The following is a 20,662-nucleotide window of genomic DNA, read 5'->3' as shown; positions in this document are numbered from 1 at the left end:
AAAGATGGGTGCTTAACAACTACCCCAAATGAAGTTAAAGATATGTGAATGCTGTGTTTTCAGAGGAAACAATATTCTAGGATCTCAATTTCTATTCAAAAGTTGCTGAGACACGTTTGTTCTCATTCAGCTGATTGAAGCTTTGCAATGTTGCACACTAAACCGCTGAATGAGTCATGTCAACGCTTGTGCACACCCATTCACAGATTAGTCCGATCACAAACCAACTACTAATCACTATTTAGAAATGGCCTTCTTTTATTGTGTTATTCACAATGACAGCATGTAATGCCAGAGAGAATAATTTCACAGGCAGTCCGACTAGCTGTACTAAGGGTTGTTTTTTATTTTTATTGTAATTTTCGTACTTGGGTATCGATCCTTTGCGGCTGGACTCTGATGTTCTCATAGAGCTATATTAAAGTACAATACTTGTGATGTACTTGTGATGTACTTGTAATGTACTTGTGACTAGACTTGTGAAATACTTGTGACTGGACTTGTGATGTACTTGTGACTAGACTTGTGATTTACTTGTGACTGGACTTGTGATATACTTGTGACTGGACTTGTGATTCACTTGTGACTGGACTTGTGATGTACTTGTGACTGGACTTGTGATGTACTTGCCACCAGACTTGTGATGAACTTGTGACTGGACTTGTGATATACTTGTGACTGGACTTGTGATTTACTTGCCACCAGACTTGTGATGAACTTGTGACTGGACTTGTGATATACTTGTGACTGGACTTGTGATTCACTTGTGACCAGACTTGTGATGTACTTGTGACTGGACTTGTGATGTACTTGCCACCAGACTTGTGATGTACTTGTGACTGGACTTGTGATGTACTTGTGACTGGACTTGTGATGTATTTGCCACCAGACTTGGGTTGTTTTTTATTTTTATTGTAATTTTCGTACTTGGGTATCGATCCTTTGCGGCTGGACTCTGATGTTCTCATAGAGCTATATTAAAGTACAATACTTGTGATGTACTTGTGATGTACTTGTAATGTACTTGTGACTAGACTTGTGAAATACTTGTGACTGGACTTGTGATTCACTTGTGACTGGACTTGTGATGTACTTGTGACTGGACTTGTGATGTACTTGCCACCAGACTTGTGATTCACTTGTGACTGGACTTGTGATGTACTTGTGACTGGACTTGTGATTTACTTGCCACCAGACTTGTGATGAACTTGTGACTGGACTTGTGATATACTTGTGACTGGACTTGTGATTCACTTGTGACCAGACTTGTGATGTACTTGTGACTGGACTTGTGATGTACTTGCCACCAGACTTGTGATGTACTTGTGACTGGACTTGTGATGTACTTGTGACTGGACTTGTGATGTATTTGCCACCAGACTTGCGATGTACTTGTGAACAGACTAGTGATGTTCTTGTGACTGGGCTTATGATGCACTTGTGACTAAACTTGTGATGTTCTTGTGACTGGACTTGTGATGTACCTGTGACTGGACTTGTGATGTACTTGTGACTATAGACTTGTAATATACTTGTGGCTGGACTTGTGATGTACCTGTGACTACACTTGTGACGTACTTGTGACTAGACTTATGATGTTCTTGTGACTGGACTTGTGATGTTCTTGTGACTGGACTTGTGATGTACCTGTGACTGGACTTGTGATGTACTTGTGACTAAACTTGTGACGTACTTGTGACTAGACTTGTGATGTACTTGTGACTGGGCTTATGATGCATGTGTGACTATACTTGACATGTACTTGTGAATGGACTTGTGATGTACTTGTGACTAGACTTGTGTTATACTTGTGACTGGACTTGTGACTGGATTTGTGACTGGACTTGTGACTGGACATGTGACTGGACTTGTAATGTACTTGTGACTGAAATTGTAATGTGCTTGTGACTAGACTAATGATGTACTTGTGACTGGACTTGTAATGTACTTGTGAAGTACCTTTGACTGGACTTGTGATGTGACTTGTGATGTACTTGTGGCAGCACTCTCTCGTTTTGCTCCGCGAAAATTCCATTTTTTTGCGTGTTACGTCTCGTTTTGTCGTATTGTGCCTTTGTCATATGTTGTGAGATAATTAGTGAGTTTTTAAGACATTGCAATACAGCAAACTGTTGGAAGTTTTGGATGTGACTGTGTCGACATTTGAGCAAGTCACGTTGCACCACCATGTTACGCTACACCGCACAACAGTTACTCAGCATTGGAACCATATGATGAAACAGACTGGAGCAGTAGGCAGATTACCAGCGAAAGTGTGGTCTACGCTGAAGTTGCATGGTCTATGCAATAAATATATCAAGCGGGGTACCAGGGTTGGAATTACTCGCCAACGCCCATCAGAGTCTTGGTTAACTGTAGAAATATGCGGCCTCGAAAGCAACAGGCGGCTGTCTGCGTGAGTAACTTGGTGGCAATTAAAACCAATAAACTTAATATACCTACCCTGATGAATACGAAAGCCAGATCTTTGATTCCAAAACTTGATAAGTTAAGTGTAACACTAACTGAACATAAAGTCGATGTGTGTTGCATAACAGAATCATGGTGTCCTACCAGTGTTCCTGATAGCGTCTTGTTGTTACGGTAGATCACTATCACCCCCCAATAAGACATAACAGAGACCATACATCAGGTGGAGAGATTGTGTGCTATGTACATGCCAACATTCCATTTTCGGTGCTCAGGAATTTAGCTGAGGAGAACGTCGAGTCTGTCTGGCTTAAATTGCAGCCCCAACGTCTTCCGCGGCAGTTTAATGCCATTGTGTTTGGAGCTATTTATCAGCCCCATAACGTCAAAGACAAGCATAATCATATATGCTGGAGCACATATACACCTCGCTAGACAGTGTTATGAGCTTGCACCCATCTGCGGGAATTATTTTAACAGGTGACTTTAACCGAATGCCAGATGCTATCCTCAAACGCAACTACAAATTGAAGCAAATCGTTAGAGGGGCAACACGAAACAATGCGCGCCTGGACCTGATATACACTAACATGAGTGATGTGTATAACTTATGAACCAACAATTGAACCAGCGCATGGTCTGTCTGATCATCAAGTGGTGCGGTTTGTCAATCCAAGCCGTCGTTTGCAATGCAACCTGCCAAAAAACATTCACGGGTTATTAGACGCTTTCTCCCACGTGCAAAAGCAGCATTCAAAGATGAGTTGCAGGAGGTGGACTGGACTCCATTGTACCAGTGTATCCCTTGCTCAGATAAGTATGACCAGTTTGAAACAACCATCGTATCCCTTGTAGACCGGCACTTCCAGTGGAAGCAAGTCACCAGAGTAGAAAGTGAAAAACCTTGGGTCACAGATTGTTTTAGGGATTTGATAAAAAAGAGACAGCGTGCTTGGCACGGAGGACACCAGCCCCAGTATAGGTACTACAGAAACAAAGTGAACAGGTTGAGGAAGTCGATTCGGAAACAGTACTTTCAGGCAAAAGTTGATCTTCTGGACCTTCTAAATTGGTGGAACGAAGTAAAGTCACTCACAGGTGAGAAACACGACTATGACCCGTTGAAATACCTTGTCGACAATGTTGCGCATGGTGATCAGGAAGAATTTGCTGAATTGGTGAATTCTTTCTTTGCATCCATCTCATCCGACCTACCTCCGCTAGAAGCACCAGAGTCTCACAGTGAAGATTTAATTCCCACCAAGTACGTCCTCATAAGTGCGGCGGTTTAGAAAGCACTGAAGTCAGTGAGAACACACAAGGCACCTGGTCCTGATCAGATTCCCAATTGGATCTTGAAAGATCACGCATCCATGTTGGCAAGACCCGTCTGCTCCATCTTTAATGCTTTGGTGGCCCAAGCAACTCTACCAAGCATCTGGAAGGCTGCTGAAGTTATCGCCATCCCGAAAACGACTCCACCTGCCTCAGTAGAGAATGACTTGCGTCCAATCTCCCTAACCGCCGTGCTAGTGAAGATTCTTGAGGGATTCGTGTTTAAATGGCTATGGGAGCAGTACCAGCCGCAGTTAGATCCAGTCCAATTTGGTAACGTCCCGGGCTCATCAACTACTTGCGCTCTCATTGACCTGTTGCACAACTGGTACTCTGCCACAGATCAAGCCAAGAACATGGTGCGTGTCCTTTTCTTCGACTACAGCAAGGCATTTCATAGGATCAACCATGTGATTCTCATCGATAAACTGAAATCTCTTCATGTTGATCAAGTCATCGTCAACTGGGTTACAGAGTTTCTGCGACACAGAATGCAGCGTGTTAAGATCGGCACCTGTAAATCACAGTGGACTGTCATCAATGGTGGAGTCCCACAGGGAACAAAACTTGGGCCATTGCTTTTCATCATGATGATTGGAGATCTTCAACCCTCCCTGCCCACAGTCAAATATGTTGATGATACAACACTGTATGAAATAGTAACATCGCCAGATGAATCCAAAATGCAGGAGTCGGTGCAGGAGGTGATTGATTGGTCCTCACATAATGACATGCGGATTAATCCAAATAAAACTAAAGAAATGGTTATCAGTTTCCGTAAACATGTGCCGTTAATTCCCAGCATAAACATTGATGATCATAACATTGATCGTGTGAAACAAATGAAACTGTTAGGGTTGAACATCAGTGATGATTTACGATGGGAAACTCATGTTAATGCTGTGTATACGAAAGCTGCTCAGAGACTTTATTTGTTAGTGCAACTTCGTAGGGCAGGTCTTAACCAGCTGGACCTCTGCAAATACTATTTTGCTTGTATTAGATCCATACTTGATTATGCATGCCAGGTTTACCATAGCAGCTTAACTAAGGAACAGTCCCATTTGTTGGAATCCATTCAACGAAGAGCTTTGAGAATTATTATCCCTGGTAAGTCTTATGCAAAGGCAATGGAGCAGGTAGATATTCATAGTGTATATGCCCGCAGGAAGTCACTGTGTGAGCAGTTATTCGCTGACATGTCAAATCCTAACCATAAGCTGAATCATTTGCTCGAAAAACACCAGCCTGTATCGTATGCATTAAGGAACCAAAGACAGTTCAGCCTGCCTTTCTGTAAAACGAACAGACTAAAAATAGTTGCATTCCCTGGTGTCTTTATAATTTACAGTCCTAATTGTTAGTCACTTTTTAGCAATGTTAAGTTGATGCTGATGTTGATATTAATGACTATTTTAGGTTGAAGTGTTTTTATATCGTGTGAAGTTACCTGTGAATGCATGTGTGTCTAAATGATTTAAATATGTATTATAACTGAAATGTTTTGTTTTTAAATTTAAATACTTGTCATGACCGGTGGAGCTCTGTTAGTCATGTTCTAGGTTTGTGAAAGTATGTTTCCAGTAACTTGGTTACTTTTAGGAGCTTTTAATGTTTATAATGTGCATTGCTATTTAAAAGGTTTAATATTTCAAACTCAAATGTAATTTAAATATCTTTCAAAATGTTTTTAATCCAACCATTTTAGATGCTTTGGTTGCTAATAATAATAATAATAATAATGTACTTGTGACTGGACTTATGATGCACTTGTGACTAGACTTGTGATGTACTTGTGACTGGACTTGTGATGTACTTGTGACTGGACTTGTGATGTATTTGTGATTTATCAATCTTAAGTATCTCGACCACAAGCAAAGACAATGATCTTACCTGAGTGAATACCGATGCGGAGTTTGGGTTTCTCATCTTGTCAGTTTGTGTGGCATGATCAACTATTAACGCCCTCCAGTAACTATTAGCGCAAACACACGTGTAGCCAGGCCCTTGGGGGAAGCATACGCCTCCATTATGACAAGGGTCGCTCTGACATGGAATAACTGGCGCGACATCTGTACCAGAAAAATATAAATAAATAAAAACCAGAAAATGAGGTTTCGTAAGAAGAGAATGAAACAGATATTTTGAATATTTAAATGATCCTTAAACATTCACTGTACACACAATTTTGGGTTTAACCTCAAAAATCAAATCAATTTTTAAAATTGTTATTTTCTAGCAAAACAATAGTTACCCACTTTTGAATGAGACATAGAACAAAAAAATGGTCCAAGTTATTATGAAATAACTACGTAACAAATTTCAAATCATTTATGGCCTGAGAAGAATTCAGTCCTCCCAAAATTTTGAAAATTCATAATAAAGATGAACAAATTTGAACTTATTCAAGAGCTCAGATAGTACATCTTTAAACAAAAAAGGAGTAGAAAGTCACAAATTTTAAGAATTTGGATTACAAGTTCAATTATCTAAGAGTTAATTCTCAAATGATTAAAAGTCTCTTACAAGTTTCACAGTTGGTACCAACGTAGTTGTCTGGACAATCGCAGAGATGGCCAGCACTGCCTTGTGGGTAACAGACTCCTCCATTCTGGCAGGGGGAGGGTTCACATGGATCTGGAGGGGTAGGTGCTGTTGGAAACAACAGATCAAGATTATCATAAATAATAAGTTCCTCCATTCAGTTTAAAATATAGAATTAACCAAACAATTTTGAAAACACAAAAACCTAAAACAAGTATTATTTATTTACCGTTTTCACAATGAACTCCAGTGAAGTCATTCACACAGGAACAAACATAGCTCTCTTGAACGCTGCTACGGAAACAGACTCCCCTATTCTGGCATGGGGAACTGTCGCAGGGATTTTGAGGGACAAGACCTAACGATTGAAAGAGGTAATAAAAGTGTTTTTACGAACAATTCTTGCAAAACAAGGGACTGGTATTTTTTTAATTTTACATCTCTGGAGGTATCAAAGATAGTGTGCTGATTTAACCCTAAAGGGGCCGGGTTATTTTGACCATCTCACAGCTGCCCCCCCCCCCCCCCATTCAGATCTCAGCCATCAAACGATGAAAAATTATGAAACTTGGTACATGCATAGAACAACTTAATATAGCCATACTCAAGAAATTTTATGACTATAGGTTTAAAGGTTTTGGAATTATGACTAATTATTTATTCATATGCACCAATGGTACTTCTGCTTTGTGTACACTACAAAAAGTTTCGAAGCGCAGCAACAAATGGTTGGAATTTTATGTTTTTGGTATCGAAAGATGTGCAAGACTCGAGGCTAACAAGTCAGGAAAGCTCGGGTGGGGAATTTTGGAATTTTTTTTGCAAGGGTATTGCGGAAAAATATAAGGGGAGGGGGCGGATTCCACGCCCCCTCCCTCGCCCCTTGGCCCTTTCAGGGTTTGATAGGCAAAGTGTTTGAAGTTGTTTCACTTACTTATTTCACAGTGCGTTCCAGCGTAATTCTGACTGCAGAAGCATCAGTACTCCCTGTTCAGATCGTACACCTGACAAAAACCATTGTTGTAGCACGGCTGGCTGAGACACGGGTCAGCTGGAATAGAAACTGCAAAGTAAACAACAACAAAATTTTATAAACAAAAAACAAATCAGCTACTGAGCTTCTAACCACAGAATGTTGCTTAGCAAGGTTATGTGATAAGCAAAAATCTGATGGGTACCTGTCAATGTCATAAAACCATCCTGATGGGTTTTAGTCAGTCAAACCACAGTCACATATTCACAGTTGGATCTACGAATATCCATTTACAAAGAATCAATCAACCATGATGAACCGTCGAGATATGTGGAGAAGTCGACTTTCTAAGAATGCACTACGGTTTCAGGACGGATAGCTACGACTGTCCTAAGGTTTCTCTACCAATACACCACAGTTTGTCAAGAATATGGACAGATTGGTGAAGAATATCGACGGTATTACTAAGAATAATGACTTTAAAGCCACGGTTGTCTGCAATTGAGCCACGGACTACCAAGGTCCTCCTACGAATAAAGCATACATATTCGTAGTACAACCTAAGCAGAAGCATACCTGGACATATTCGTAGAACATTCGTAGCAAATTTGTAGAGATTTCTGCCATAAATGAACTACGAATCTCCAAGAAAATGTACGATTAGCCACGAAGAGCCAGGAATAACACTACAAATTAGTACAGTTGTCCTACAGATGTCCCACGGTTGCACTACGGATTGATTTTCATGACGATTCACCACGGAAGTTTGGAACAGTTTTAAACTTCTGTGGCCTCTCCACAAATACCCAAGAAAGATGACAGATAACCACGGAGGTATTAAGGATGAATAAAGTACTCCCACGGTTTATCATGAATTTTACCATGAAACCGTGGATATCCGTAGCTCCAAACCGTGAATGTGTGACTAGGGCTTCATAACGCTTTTTGCTAAGGAAATATCGTTGAAGCTTACCAAATTGGCAGTTGTCACCGGAGAATCCTTGCAGGCAGCTACAGTGATAGGCACTGCCCAAGTTGAGGCATTCAGCTTGATTCAGGCAAGGGTTGCTGAAACACGGGTCTGAAACTGCAGGGAAAAGAAACAACTTCTGGTTTAATAACAGACTATTTCATTGGACAAGGGAAATATATCAGGGGTGCTGATTGGCTGCCCGAGAAAAAGGAATCATGCTGATTGGAGAATGTTGCAAGAAAAGGGTTAGATATCTACTAAACTGGCCAATAGAAACAAGTATAATTGGTTGGACCGGCTCTATTATCAGCTTGTTCCCAATTGTCAAAGACCTAGGCAATAGAGTAAAAGACAGATTTTGGATATGGCTAGTACTTTTAGACAAGACATTTTGGACATGGCCAATTTAGCGTTAGACAAGAGATTTTGGACATGGCCAATTTGGCTTTAGACAAGAGATTTTGGATATGGCCAATAGCTTTAGACAAGAGCTTAATTTTGACAAGAGATTTGGGACATGACAAATAACTTTAGACAAAAGATGTTGTACATGGCCAGCTGGGTGGTCAAAACGTGTACCAAGAAGGTAAGGGTTCAAAGTAAAAATGTGGGGACTTTGATTGGTTGATATTTTGCTTGTATGCGGAAGATGGTGATTGGTTGAGATAAAGGTTTAAAATTTCTGATTGGTGGAGCTAAAAGTACGTACTATCCTGATTGGTTGAGAGTTTTACCTGTTTGGCAGTTGGTCCAAAAACACAAGGTCATACGTCACAGACTGTTAATGCATATTCATGAGTTTGCGCGGGCGCGCCTGCATATTGCATACATTACAGCGTGGCCGCCATTTTGATATCGCATGGGGGATCGCATGGGGGACGATATTTGTGGAATCTGATGACTGAAATTCGTCTTGTGGCCAGATGGATGAAAATATTGAGACCAAAGAACGTTTTTTCGAAAAGGTATGAGTTGCTCTACGACTAAGAACCTTAACTTTGGAAATTTGTGTCCTGGATGAAAAGATAATCTCAATCGAAAGATGTAGCAAAATCGCTACATCAGCGACCAAAAAAATTCAGTCTTTTTGGAAGCATTCAGCGTCTGGCCGTACTACAGAGCTTGCGATAGTACTGTACGGCCAGACGCAGTCGGGCTAAGACTATACTAGCTACTCCTAGAACTATGAGGCTCCGCGTGAGCGGAGCCTCATAGATGTAGAAGCCCGCAAAATTGTCTGCAGCACAAAACACTAATAAAGTACAAAAACGTCCATCAAAATGCAGACATTTCACACAGAACCGCTGCACAGTTTGCCCCTATACTCCGTACTTTACCTCTTGACATACTCACGTATCTTGGGCACAACTAACATAGGTGGATTCTGTCGGTTTTTAGGCCAAAATGATGAAAAATATGCCCTTTCCGCACTGAGCCAACCGAACACTTGAAACGTGCACGCATATGATCGAGCGATGATTTTCGGTTCGCTCGGAGCGCGCCGCGGGGGGGACGGTACAAGGCGAAATGATAGTATGTGCATGCGTACAAGTGCATGTACCGTACCCCCCGCGGCGCGCTCCGAGCGAACCGAAAATCATCGCTCAATCATATGCGTGCACGTTTCAAGTGTTCGGTTGGCTCAGTGAGGAAAGGGCATATTTTTCATCATTTTGGCCTAAAAACCGACAGAATCCACCTATGTTAGTTGTGCCCAAGATATGTGAGTATATCAAGAGGTAAAGTACGGAGTATAGGGGCAAACTGTGCAGCGGTTCTGTGTGAAATGTCTGCATTTTGATGGACGTTTTTGTACTTTATTAGTGTTTTGTGCTGCAGACAATTTTGCGGGCTTCTACACGCGGAGCCTCATAGTTCTAGGAGTAGGATGGAACGCCGTATTATCGCGGTACTTATCACGTTTCTCGTTCGGAATAGAGATTGCCCACTAACCTTCCAGAATTGTCCTGTCTTATGTGTAGTATAACTCTTCCTTTTTAAATTAATATAAAAAAATCTGACGGGTGGTGTGGTTTATTCCGTGTCCGATGCCTGTGAAAATAGACGTGCGCGGCGTGTGCGAACGGAGGTGGACTCCCTGTTATCGCGGTATGCGGGAAGTGGTTTTTATAATGATCCCAACTTTTTTGTTCATAGTTTATGTTTGACCAAAACACCCCCTGAATAAAGTCTGATATTTTCCCTGTAACGTTCAAGTTGATTAAAGACAAGATGTCTGCAGGATGATTTCTTAAGACCCTGCCCTTCCCCCGAAAGGAGAACACAAATCCCTGAGGCAAGTCTACTGATCAGCGATTGAGGGCGCCATTCACTTTACACGGTGTGTCGTTTTATTTTCACTAACGCGCGGTGCTTATTTTGATCCCGTAAAAGTTGTTACGATTTAGCGCTGCAAATATCGTCGTTCGACTTCATTTTACATTTGCAGCTGAAGAATGGGAACCAGACAATGGCACTCTCATGGACAGAGCACAATTAAAGATTTATGTTAAAATATAAACGGTACCTTTTAGCAGACACGGTGAGGGAAAATTTTGCAAGTTTTGGAAACCGTTAATATTTATTAAAATCGTTAAAAGTCCCGAAAGACACAACATTTTTTAATCGTCCTGTTTATACAACTCGGTAGAAAATCCTTGATGACTGGTGAACTGGATAAAAATCGCCACTTGAAGGAGTTTTGACACTGTAAAAAGAAAAATTTCCCATGCCGCGATAATAGGGATGCCGCGATAATAGGGATGCCGCGATAATAGGGAGTCCGACTATATTGTTGATGTACCCTAACGTGGCGCGCCCCCTAACGTGGCGCACTTTGATTTTTCGCCTGTAGCGCCTAGCTAGAGCAAAAGTTTTAACTGAAATTTCACAGAAAGTGAAATTTCATCAAGTTATAAACACTCCCGTTCATAAATCGCGAATTTATTTACCCGCTACAAAGTTAAAAGAAAAACTTATTTTGGCGTGATTTTCCGATTTTATTTTCAAGTGCAAAGTGAACCTTTTGAAAATGCCCCGAAAAATAAGAAAATAATTTTGTGACAAACATCTGGCTGGGTATGTAAGTAGAGATAATAATGATTTATCAGAATTTATCAAGTTTTCAGAAATTCTTAAATGTTAATTTGGAATTTCCCGAGATTTATTTAAGTGCGCCACGTTAGGGAACACTCCGCCAAATTGTGCCCAATTTCCGGACGCCACCGTTTTTTAATTTCGGCTTAAATTTTATGAAACCGAAATTGTTCACAGAGGTTAAACAGCAAGCATTAATAAGGTAAAAGTACCAGTATTTCACTGCATGAATTTGAGGTTTGTCAACAAAGAGGTTTGGCAACACTACACGAGGAAATTTGGGTATGCTTCGAAGTGCGCCACGTTAGGGTACACCACCATATATACTAGCTGTAGGCCTAGGCAGCAGCTAAATAATTATTCGACAAATTTAGCCAATTTTAAGCACGATGTACTTACCTTGGTTTAGCTCAATTATACGTAATCTATAGATTTGTATTCAAAACTGTTGTTTTGTTTACAACCATTACGACACAATTTTACACTTTTCTATGGTTTACAATAATGAAAAACGACAATCATGCATGATCAACGACGTTGTTCAGAACTCGCGGCCATCCTGAAAATAGCGCCACCATGTGGCCTACTAAGAACAGTCGAGGGAACATAGCGCCACCATGTGGCCAAATTAATAAGACCAGTTGAGGGGAACACATCACAACATGAAACGCTATGGTTTAGTAAACAATACAACACGGTGCAGGTTGTTCAATGCTCAATCAAATAAAGGTTTTGGATCAGTTACTAAAAACAAGGAATGCCGGTGAAAGTCCAAAGGCTCTCACATGATATGACAACTCAAGTTTTACTTTTTCCCATCATAAACTCCAGTTAACTGAACTCCCAATAAAAACTCTCCGAGTAAAGATTTTGGGTCGGGTTCTCTTGTAGTGACTCAGCCGATGTCACCGGCTCAAATGGGTTATCAGCAGAGAAAATTAATGGTCGCCCCTATATGTTTTCTGTACTGCTATAGGCGACTATTAATGATCGCCCCTAAGGCTGGAATCCCCATCAGTACCTCTACGGACGACTGTTAATGGTCGCCCCTAGACTATAATAGTCGCCCCTACAGGTACACATAATGAATTGTCATCAGTATAGTCAAGGGGCGACTATTAATGGTCACCCCTAGAGGTATGCGTGTTGGAATCGTCATCTGTACCTAAGTTTTTACGACATCATGTATATCTTAGAATATTATTAGTTCTTTATATGAAGCTTCGGTGGTGGTAGAATTCTCGCCTCGCCTGCCACGCGGGACCCTGGTTCGATTCCCGGCCGATGCATGATGATATATTTTGTTATTTTTGTTTTAATTCAGGTTTGGATCGGTTTTCTTTAACATTCATGTTCTTTTCGTGTGATTTTTTTTATCTGAAAAACAATTCTATGGAATCATACAAGACTGAAGAGTTTCGACCAAATAATGACTTTAAATGTATTCATATTAATGATAATTCAAATTGGGTGATTTTCAGATTGATATCAACATCAAGCTTATTAAGGTACGGAAGGGGGAATATCAACCAGGTTTTATAGTGCACGCTATTTACAAAGGGTGGGGGGGGGGGGGTACGCAATTAAGTTGAACCACACAAAACGTCAAAACATTCTGACATTTTAATAACAGCCAACGCTGTGTTGACATAGGAACTACATCATTTGTGTACAGAAATATTTATAGAATTAAATAATTTATGGTATTTACGAATACATATAATCAGAAATATATTACAATATTTACAATACAGAAGTAAATAGACATAACTTGAGAATAGAATAAATTACGCAAAATTTTCACAGTTACTAGTTAATAACATGTACTTTATCCCTGTGCCATTTTATGAAATAGAGCGAGCAGCGTATTATTTTCCTTTTAATTCGGTCACATCAACGCACATTGTAGGTCATTACAAAATGTTAAAATCAAAGATCGACAGCGGAGAAAGATTTTAATTAACAGCGATAGGAACGCTTAAAATGAATTTTACAAATGAAGATGTTTCTAGATTTTCCCGGGGTATTTTAAAACATGTTGCATCGGGGAATTACAAGGTCAGGGAACCAGTCTAGATTGCTTGTACCTGTTCATAGATGTGTCGATTGCAAACAAAATGCGAACTAACTAAATAGGGTAAATTCGGGGCAGTTTTCTTCCAACGCTTTTTTTTCCAATTGCGTAAATTGATACAAAAATAGCACTTTCCCTAAAAATGTCAGCACAGCAGATGTCATGATGTTACAGAATGATTTTCTTTCACTAACAGTCCAATAAGGTATTTCATAATAATTTGGTATTTTGGTTTTTTTTTATGTTTACAAATGTTGTATATTCCCTTTAAGCTGTTGCTGAATGGCAACATTCAGATATAAAAAAAAAATCTGATACGAGTCATGCACCTTAGAAAACCTCGGCCTATGTGAAGACAATTAGCTGGTGTGTGCTTGAGCATTTTAAGTCTTATGGAATTGTTTGAATTTTTCTTTGAAAGGAAACATGCAGTGGAAATTCAGCTCATCTTGTTTTCATGCACATTACTATGTGTTGCAACAATATACATTCAAGATCTTAATACTCGTTTTCATTGGAAGTGACAAGAAATTGGTATTTTTTTCCAATTATTAGTAAATCCTAGCTTTCATCAACACAATAGAGGGCGCTATTTTGCTTTTGTCACGAGGTACTCCTTGTCAAAAGTGCATATGAACACTACAAAGATTCGTCACTCAAAATTACCAACAAAAAAAGTTTTGAAGAAATATTGGCCTATACCAAACAAATTGTTTAATATGATAAACAAGTAAAAATTGGAACTTACTCCAAGAAAATGAAGACAATTTTTATATTTATACACAAAGCTATGGAAGATACTACTGTTCTGCCTTGAATGACATCAAACATTGGCTCATTAATGTGGAAATTCTCGTTGGCATAAAAATTAACATGTTGAAATTTCTCCCTTTTACAGCTACAAAGGAGTTGGAAATTCATAGTTACATGTCAGGAAAGCTGTTTTAAATGTATTTAAGTCATAAAAATCCTATGAAATGTTCCCTTTAACTGAATTTGGGATTGTCTAACCATAGAGAAAGGACACAGGAGTCAACTCTAGTACTTCAAAGTGTAGTAGGATCATCGCCGCGCTCGAAAGCAACAATAGAAGCATCTGGCGGCCGCGCGGCCATCTTACTCAGTTGCTCCCTCAGCTAATTTCTAAAATAGATATCTGCGCTCACCAGAAGAAAAAGCTTGCATTGATTTATGGATAGCACCATGGTAATAAGCATGCACAGTTGTCATACATCACCAAAAATGAATGATTTTGAAAGTGTTTGTTTGGAGTTGGCTAATGTGGTCAACATAATCGAATTTTTATGACGAATAAAATGCTCTTTACCTACAGCGAGAAAACTTAGGAAATTTCCCACAATATCATATTTCATAATTGCTGGTTTGCTAATTAAAATTTTCGAAAAGACATGATAACCTATCAGGGGAAAAAATCAATTTATCTTCCAATAACAAGAACATTATAGCGCTTTCAAGGACCAACAACTGCACATCGATTATGTGAATTTATAACTCACATCTAACAACTGCGCATATGTTTAAACCTATCTTGCCGTAAATAGGTAAAAAAAAAAAGGAAGGAAACAACGTGACATGACTTAATATGCAGCATATAGGCACGGATCCTACTCCTGTGTCCTTTCTCTGAGGTAAGATGTAGCTAACAAATTAAATCTGGCAATGAAGCTCGCCTTTCATCAGTCACCTGTGGTTTTAGAAAGAACAAAAATTAATTAACAAAATTTACTTTTTCTGCTTAGAATGTTTTTAATGTCTATCATGCCTTCGGCTTGGGCCATTATCAGCCCCCAGCCGGTTTCAAACGTAGCCTACTTGTTTAAAACCGGCCAACCACGTATTGATTCCCATTCATAAATTGTGTAATTCAGCAAAAAAGCTAAAGTTTTTTGTAGTAAACTTTGCCGTTTTGACATTTTGTGTTTTTCATACCCAAGTTCACGGGCCCTATTAGTAAGAGAATGTAAACAACCCAAACCAGACTATCCAATCGATATTGTCATTGTGGTCATCCTCAAAATTGTGACGTCCGGTCTGACAACATTAGATTAGTCAGGTTGCTTATAGATCCAATTCTTTTTTACAAGACTGGTCCAAAGCAATGGCAGAAAGATTCTTATGGTCCTAGAGAAGATATTTAAGGGATGACCATGAAATTCAATTTGGAACGGTGCTTAATTTGCATAAATCGTAAACACCTGCCGGATTATGTTTTGCCTATATTTGGGTATATTTATATATACATATATTTTGAAAAGTATATTTTTGGGAAACTACTGACATTACCTTTGCCTGAATAACATTTTCAAAAGCATTCAGAATTCCCAAGACGTTAGTGCTCACAGGCGTGCTAGTCTAATCATGCCGTTATGTGTATGATTCACTGTCGATCTCTAGCGTCTTGGGCCAAGACTACGCTAACTTTAAATGACATGTTCAGGACAGTTTAATCAAGAGTACCTGTACTCAGTTGCCATGGTTGTGCTCCTCGTTGCAATAGCGTCGATCCCATCTGGGGAGCACCCCCTTTCCCATGGTTGACCTTACGTCCAGGCTGACGTGGCGTTGGCTGTATTCCCGTCTTCGGGCTCTGGGGTCAACCTTTTACCATAATGAGACAGATAAAAACAAGTGCGAGTGCACAATAAGCTCTGGTCGTCTTGCATGAAAGTCACGTTGACCGGAGATTGTGCATACAAGCCCGGGCCGGCTGCCGCACGCCGTCCCACCGTGAGGCGAAAATCACGCTGCGCCAAACCAGTCATCAGTGGCCGCGTCACGCACACAGCCGGCCCCGTTTTACCTTAATTTCTTGTCCCGAGGTCATCACGCACGCATGGCCCAAAAACCTACGCGAGATTTTACGAGACTGTATCCGAGACTACAGAAAAACACGAAAAGTACCTGGATACATGCACTGTTTGGCCAAGATGGCTAGGTTGATAGTAAAAGGTTGAAATCGTGTGCTTTATTTTGATACCAAATATAACTGCTTTTGACAAAAATAAAGTGTTGTTACGACAAGTCAAACCAAAACATACTTAATAGCAACAAAAGTGAGGGCCGATAGTTTTTAGGTGTACAATCGATTTTTAAAAAATGCCAAAAGAAATGGCAAGATTCATTACATAAATGATAATTTACGCTTCATTTTCATGTGAAACACGTGCAGGAGACTTTTATTTATTTTGGTCCAAATCGCCGGTTGAAAAATGAAGACTTTTGCTAGATTTTATTATTTGCAATCACAAGTGTACGTGTGTAAACGTATAGGCCTGAAAATTGTAAATAGCACCCGCGAACGTGCAATGAATGACTTATGCATATTAAGCAGGCCATCTCGAGCTCGACCAATCAGTGGGCATATGGGGTCACAAGGTAATGTCTTGCCTGGATTCCTCGCTCTATGCTTTTGCAATGGCGACGATCTTTTCGCGTTGTGAAAAATGGAAGTTGTTGGAAACATTAGGTTTACGTCGAATTCTTAAGATATTAACGACAGCACGTTGAAGAGATTTTTTTGTAGATGAAGGTTCATTCTTTCCTTTGATAACCTCAACATCCGGGGACTTTCGTCGTTGTCGAATTAAGATGGAAATTTCATCACGTAATTTTTAGTCCATTTGTCCGTTGTTTTGAAGAAGAAGAACAAAATACCTGACGGATGTGTTAAGTAAGTATTTAACTACCTCAAACAACTTCGTTTGTGTGGATCAGTTGTGATTGGCATGAAAATTGCGAACTTTCTGAAGCCCTTTTTACGGCCATCGTTCGCGGCGCTGGCCTTGTACACGCTGGAAATATAAGCACCAAATTCACGTTCGAAATAAAATCACCAAGTACACGATGTAAATGCATATTCGCTATTTCTGTGCCGAGTCAGGAAAGTTTCCCACCAGGGGTTGCTATAGTTATGCATTGGAAACGAGGTTGAAAAAAGTAAGCCATGAGGACGAGGTTGAAAGTGTATTATGCAATGTGATAAAACTCACCTGATATTCGACAAAACGAATCACCTCCTTTATGACGATTTTCGCCGGGCACCTCAGGGCTTGGCGATTTCCCTATGAACCAATGAATAATCACACTGGGTGGTTAGCAAACAAAGCAAAGGCAGGATTTTGTCTTAGTTCATATACCAATACCATGTTTTGAGATGGAGACTAAGTGCAAGCCCGGCTCCGTGATCGATCGTCAAAACAATCTATATATTTTTTTCTCAAAACGAATGCTCACTATTGGTCTCTTATATTTAAGCGAAAGAATCAACTGTATTACAATGCTAAGCGTCTACAACTCTCTGAAATTAAGAAAGAGTACTTTCATATTTCGCACAAAATGAGATTGTGTAACGTCAATGGCATATATGGAACACCATACTTATTATAAGATGGAATTTTGCGTCGGGGTGATATAAATCAAATTAGGTTTTGCCCTTCACCGACATTTAAACACTGTATACTCAGTGTGTTTGCTCCCGAGTGAAAGATGGGAAAAAATCACTCAGGTGGGACTCGAACCCTCGACCTCCTGCTTTTTGAACCATTCTTTTTGTCAATCCCCCTTCCCCATACCTCCCTGCTCAGCTTTTCAAGATCTGTTACTGAACCAACAAAGAAACCCACTAGTCCCTCAAGTTTATAGCGCGTGCATACCACGTCACTATAACATCTCCGCATTATTTTGCCTCCATTCAAAATTTTTGTTATAAACATTTTTGGAAACAGTTACAAAGTTTTTTTGTCAAGTATTTAATATCTTTTGTTTGCTATTTTTGGACGGTTAAAATGTGGTAGTTCCTTTTTTTAATGGGACATTTTAGGGGTACGTTTTTTGTCATTTTTTTCGGGGGCCGACGTAGAAGCTCCGGAAAAAAAAATGTTTGTCTATGATTCCGTCACTTTCTTTCTTTTTGATCCTATACAGGGTGAGTCAAAAAAACACGAAACCCAAATGTCGGGACTATTGTTTTAGTGAAGTTCTGCACTTTCAAAAATCTAGGATATGAAAGCCCAATTCATAATCTTTCAATTAGTACAGGAATCATTCAAATCACTCGTGTACTTTTCAAGTTACAGAATTTTAAACGTAACCACTGTTTTAAAGTTCTTTTCACGGATCAAAAAAAGGTGTTCGTTCTTTCAGCAAAACGAAAACAATTCACATACATATAACTGTGTGATTTGTTTTAATTTTGCTGAAAGAACACTTACTTTTTGTGATCAGTGGACGGAACTTTAAAACGGTGGTTGTGTTTGAAATTCTGTAACTTGAAAAGTACATGGGTAATTTGAATGATTCTTGCACTAAAAGAAAGCTTATGAATTGGGCTTTCATATCCTATGGTTGCCCTTAGAGGGATGTATCTTGTTGTCTTTAGTACCTCTATTGAAAGGATGCATGTTTGTGTTGCAGTTTTGTTGGCTGCGGGACTAGTTTGCTCCTTTAAACCTCTCTGGCTAGAGCGCCCCCCTTGGCATACAATAGCCCCTTGTTCGACACGGTACTTCACACCTCTCCTGACATTCCTAAGATTCTCAGATGACATCATTAGTACTAATCATTCAGGTGTAACATAGTACCCCTCAACTCTCGTGACAATCCAAAGATGCTCCGATGATATTCCTAATCACTCAGGTGTGAAGTCCCATGCCATCACGTGTCTACCGCCACTTCAGGTCGCTGCGCACGCTCAGTGTCACTGACGATTGTCCATTATTTGCCTTGTCAATATCCACCTTTACGTGCCTAAGTCGAAATCAGATTAAACCAAGTTTGATCCCGCATCTCTGCTCGAGAAATTTAAAGGTTATTTCGATTTGAAATTCAGGGACATTTCGAAGTCCCAAGATGACACTGTCTTAAAGGATCTAAGGAACAAGCTAGAGGCAATAGAACTTACTAAACCCGGCAACATAGCCCAGTTTGAGTTTTCCGGGAAACTAGATAGATCATTCGCAATAACTTCAAAAACCGACACCGAATCCGCGACATCCAAGAAGCACATCAAGTGCTGATTTCCGAGTGAACAAACCAGTGGCGGCGCTACGGTGGGGAGGGGCATGGCCGAGCATTTCCCCCAAAGTTACTTGCCCCCCCCCCCCCCCCCCGCCAGTTTTCTCTTAAAGATTCAGATTCAAAAAATGTGGACACATTTGGGCCGATGAAAGCATTATAAACATTGGTACAAAACACGCCACAAAATGTTTCATAATGTTCAGAACAAGAATGAAAGCTGTTTTGTTTGATAGCTAGGCACTTTTAGATATTAATAGAAATTTAACTTAAGAGTGATTTTAGATCAGACTAAAGAGCAGCGAAAAAATCGCGGAGGGGGCGTGGGCATCAACCCCTCCTTTTCCACTTCGCTGATATATAACGCAACTATTAACGGTAAAGGAGATAATGAAACCAGTTTTTATCGATGCTTTGGCACTTGTGAAACATGAAAATATAACTTAAGATTGATTTAGGTCGGACTAAAGAGCGGTGCGAAAAGGGCGGAGGGGCGGGGCCGCCACCCCAGCTCTATGTACATTTTCGCTTTATTGTCGCAATATGCTTTTTCAATCGGGCACAGTTTTTATAACAGGTTTGTTTGATGTCTTACGGTCTTGTCACGCTCAAATACTATGGAAAGCCAAAGCGGCATTAATTCGAACCCTTAAATATATACCGCTAGGGGCGACAATAATGGTCGCCCCCAGCGGTACGAGCGTTAATAATGGTCGCCCCCAGCGGTACGAGCGTTATATCGCTCGGGGCGACAATAAAGGTCGCCCCAGCGGTACGAGCGTTAATAAAGGTCGCCCCCAGCGGTACGCGCGTTTCTATCGACATTCCAATTCGATTTGATGCCAGACGCTTTTCTGAAAAGAAAATTTCGCCTAAAATTTGGGGAAAAATAGGTCGAAAATTTGAACTATTTTCCTTAAAAATATCAACGAATTGGGCCAAATCTTCAAAATTTGGGTAATTGAATAGTGAATGATGTTCCTCTTGCCTCTGAAGGATTTTCTGCGTTGTTTGGAGAAAAGTCAAATTTTGGCCAAATTTTAATAAAAATGTAAGGCTAACCCCTTGAATTTTTTTTCAATTTTTGCCAAAAATGAATTTCCGTAAAACTTGTAGGGAAGATGTTAAATGGACCATAGAAGACATTCTAGGGCGTTTTGATGACAGACCTGCCTCTAAAAAGAAATTTTGCCTCACGGATGCC

At 40.1% G+C, this 20,662-nt stretch overlaps 1 protein-coding gene across 1 annotated transcript in view; it reads right to left on the bottom strand.

Moving 5' to 3' along the window:
• Positions 1 to 5,281: 5,281 nt before the first annotated feature.
• Positions 5,282 to 20,662, bottom strand: part of LOC119727956 (fibropellin-3-like) — a 21,975-nt gene continuing 6,594 nt past the window's right edge. Inside the window, exons 2-7 of the mRNA XM_038200038.1 lie at positions 8,256 to 8,369; positions 7,319 to 7,372; positions 6,539 to 6,667; positions 6,292 to 6,417; positions 5,659 to 5,837; positions 5,282 to 5,323 (exon numbers count right to left, since the gene is read on the bottom strand). Coding sequence (XP_038055966.1) covers positions 5,282 to 5,323; positions 5,659 to 5,837; positions 6,292 to 6,417; positions 6,539 to 6,667; positions 7,319 to 7,372; positions 8,256 to 8,369 — 644 coding nt within the window. The remainder of the gene's footprint in view (positions 5,324 to 5,658; positions 5,838 to 6,291; positions 6,418 to 6,538; positions 6,668 to 7,318; positions 7,373 to 8,255; positions 8,370 to 20,662) is intronic.

This window comes from Patiria miniata, unplaced genomic scaffold (assembly GCF_015706575.1).
Source record: "Patiria miniata isolate m_02_andy unplaced genomic scaffold, ASM1570657v1 HiC_scaffold_20, whole genome shotgun sequence".
NCBI lineage: Eukaryota > Metazoa > Echinodermata > Asteroidea > Valvatida > Asterinidae > Patiria > Patiria miniata.
This window is presented reverse-complemented; position numbering and strand designations above follow the sequence as displayed.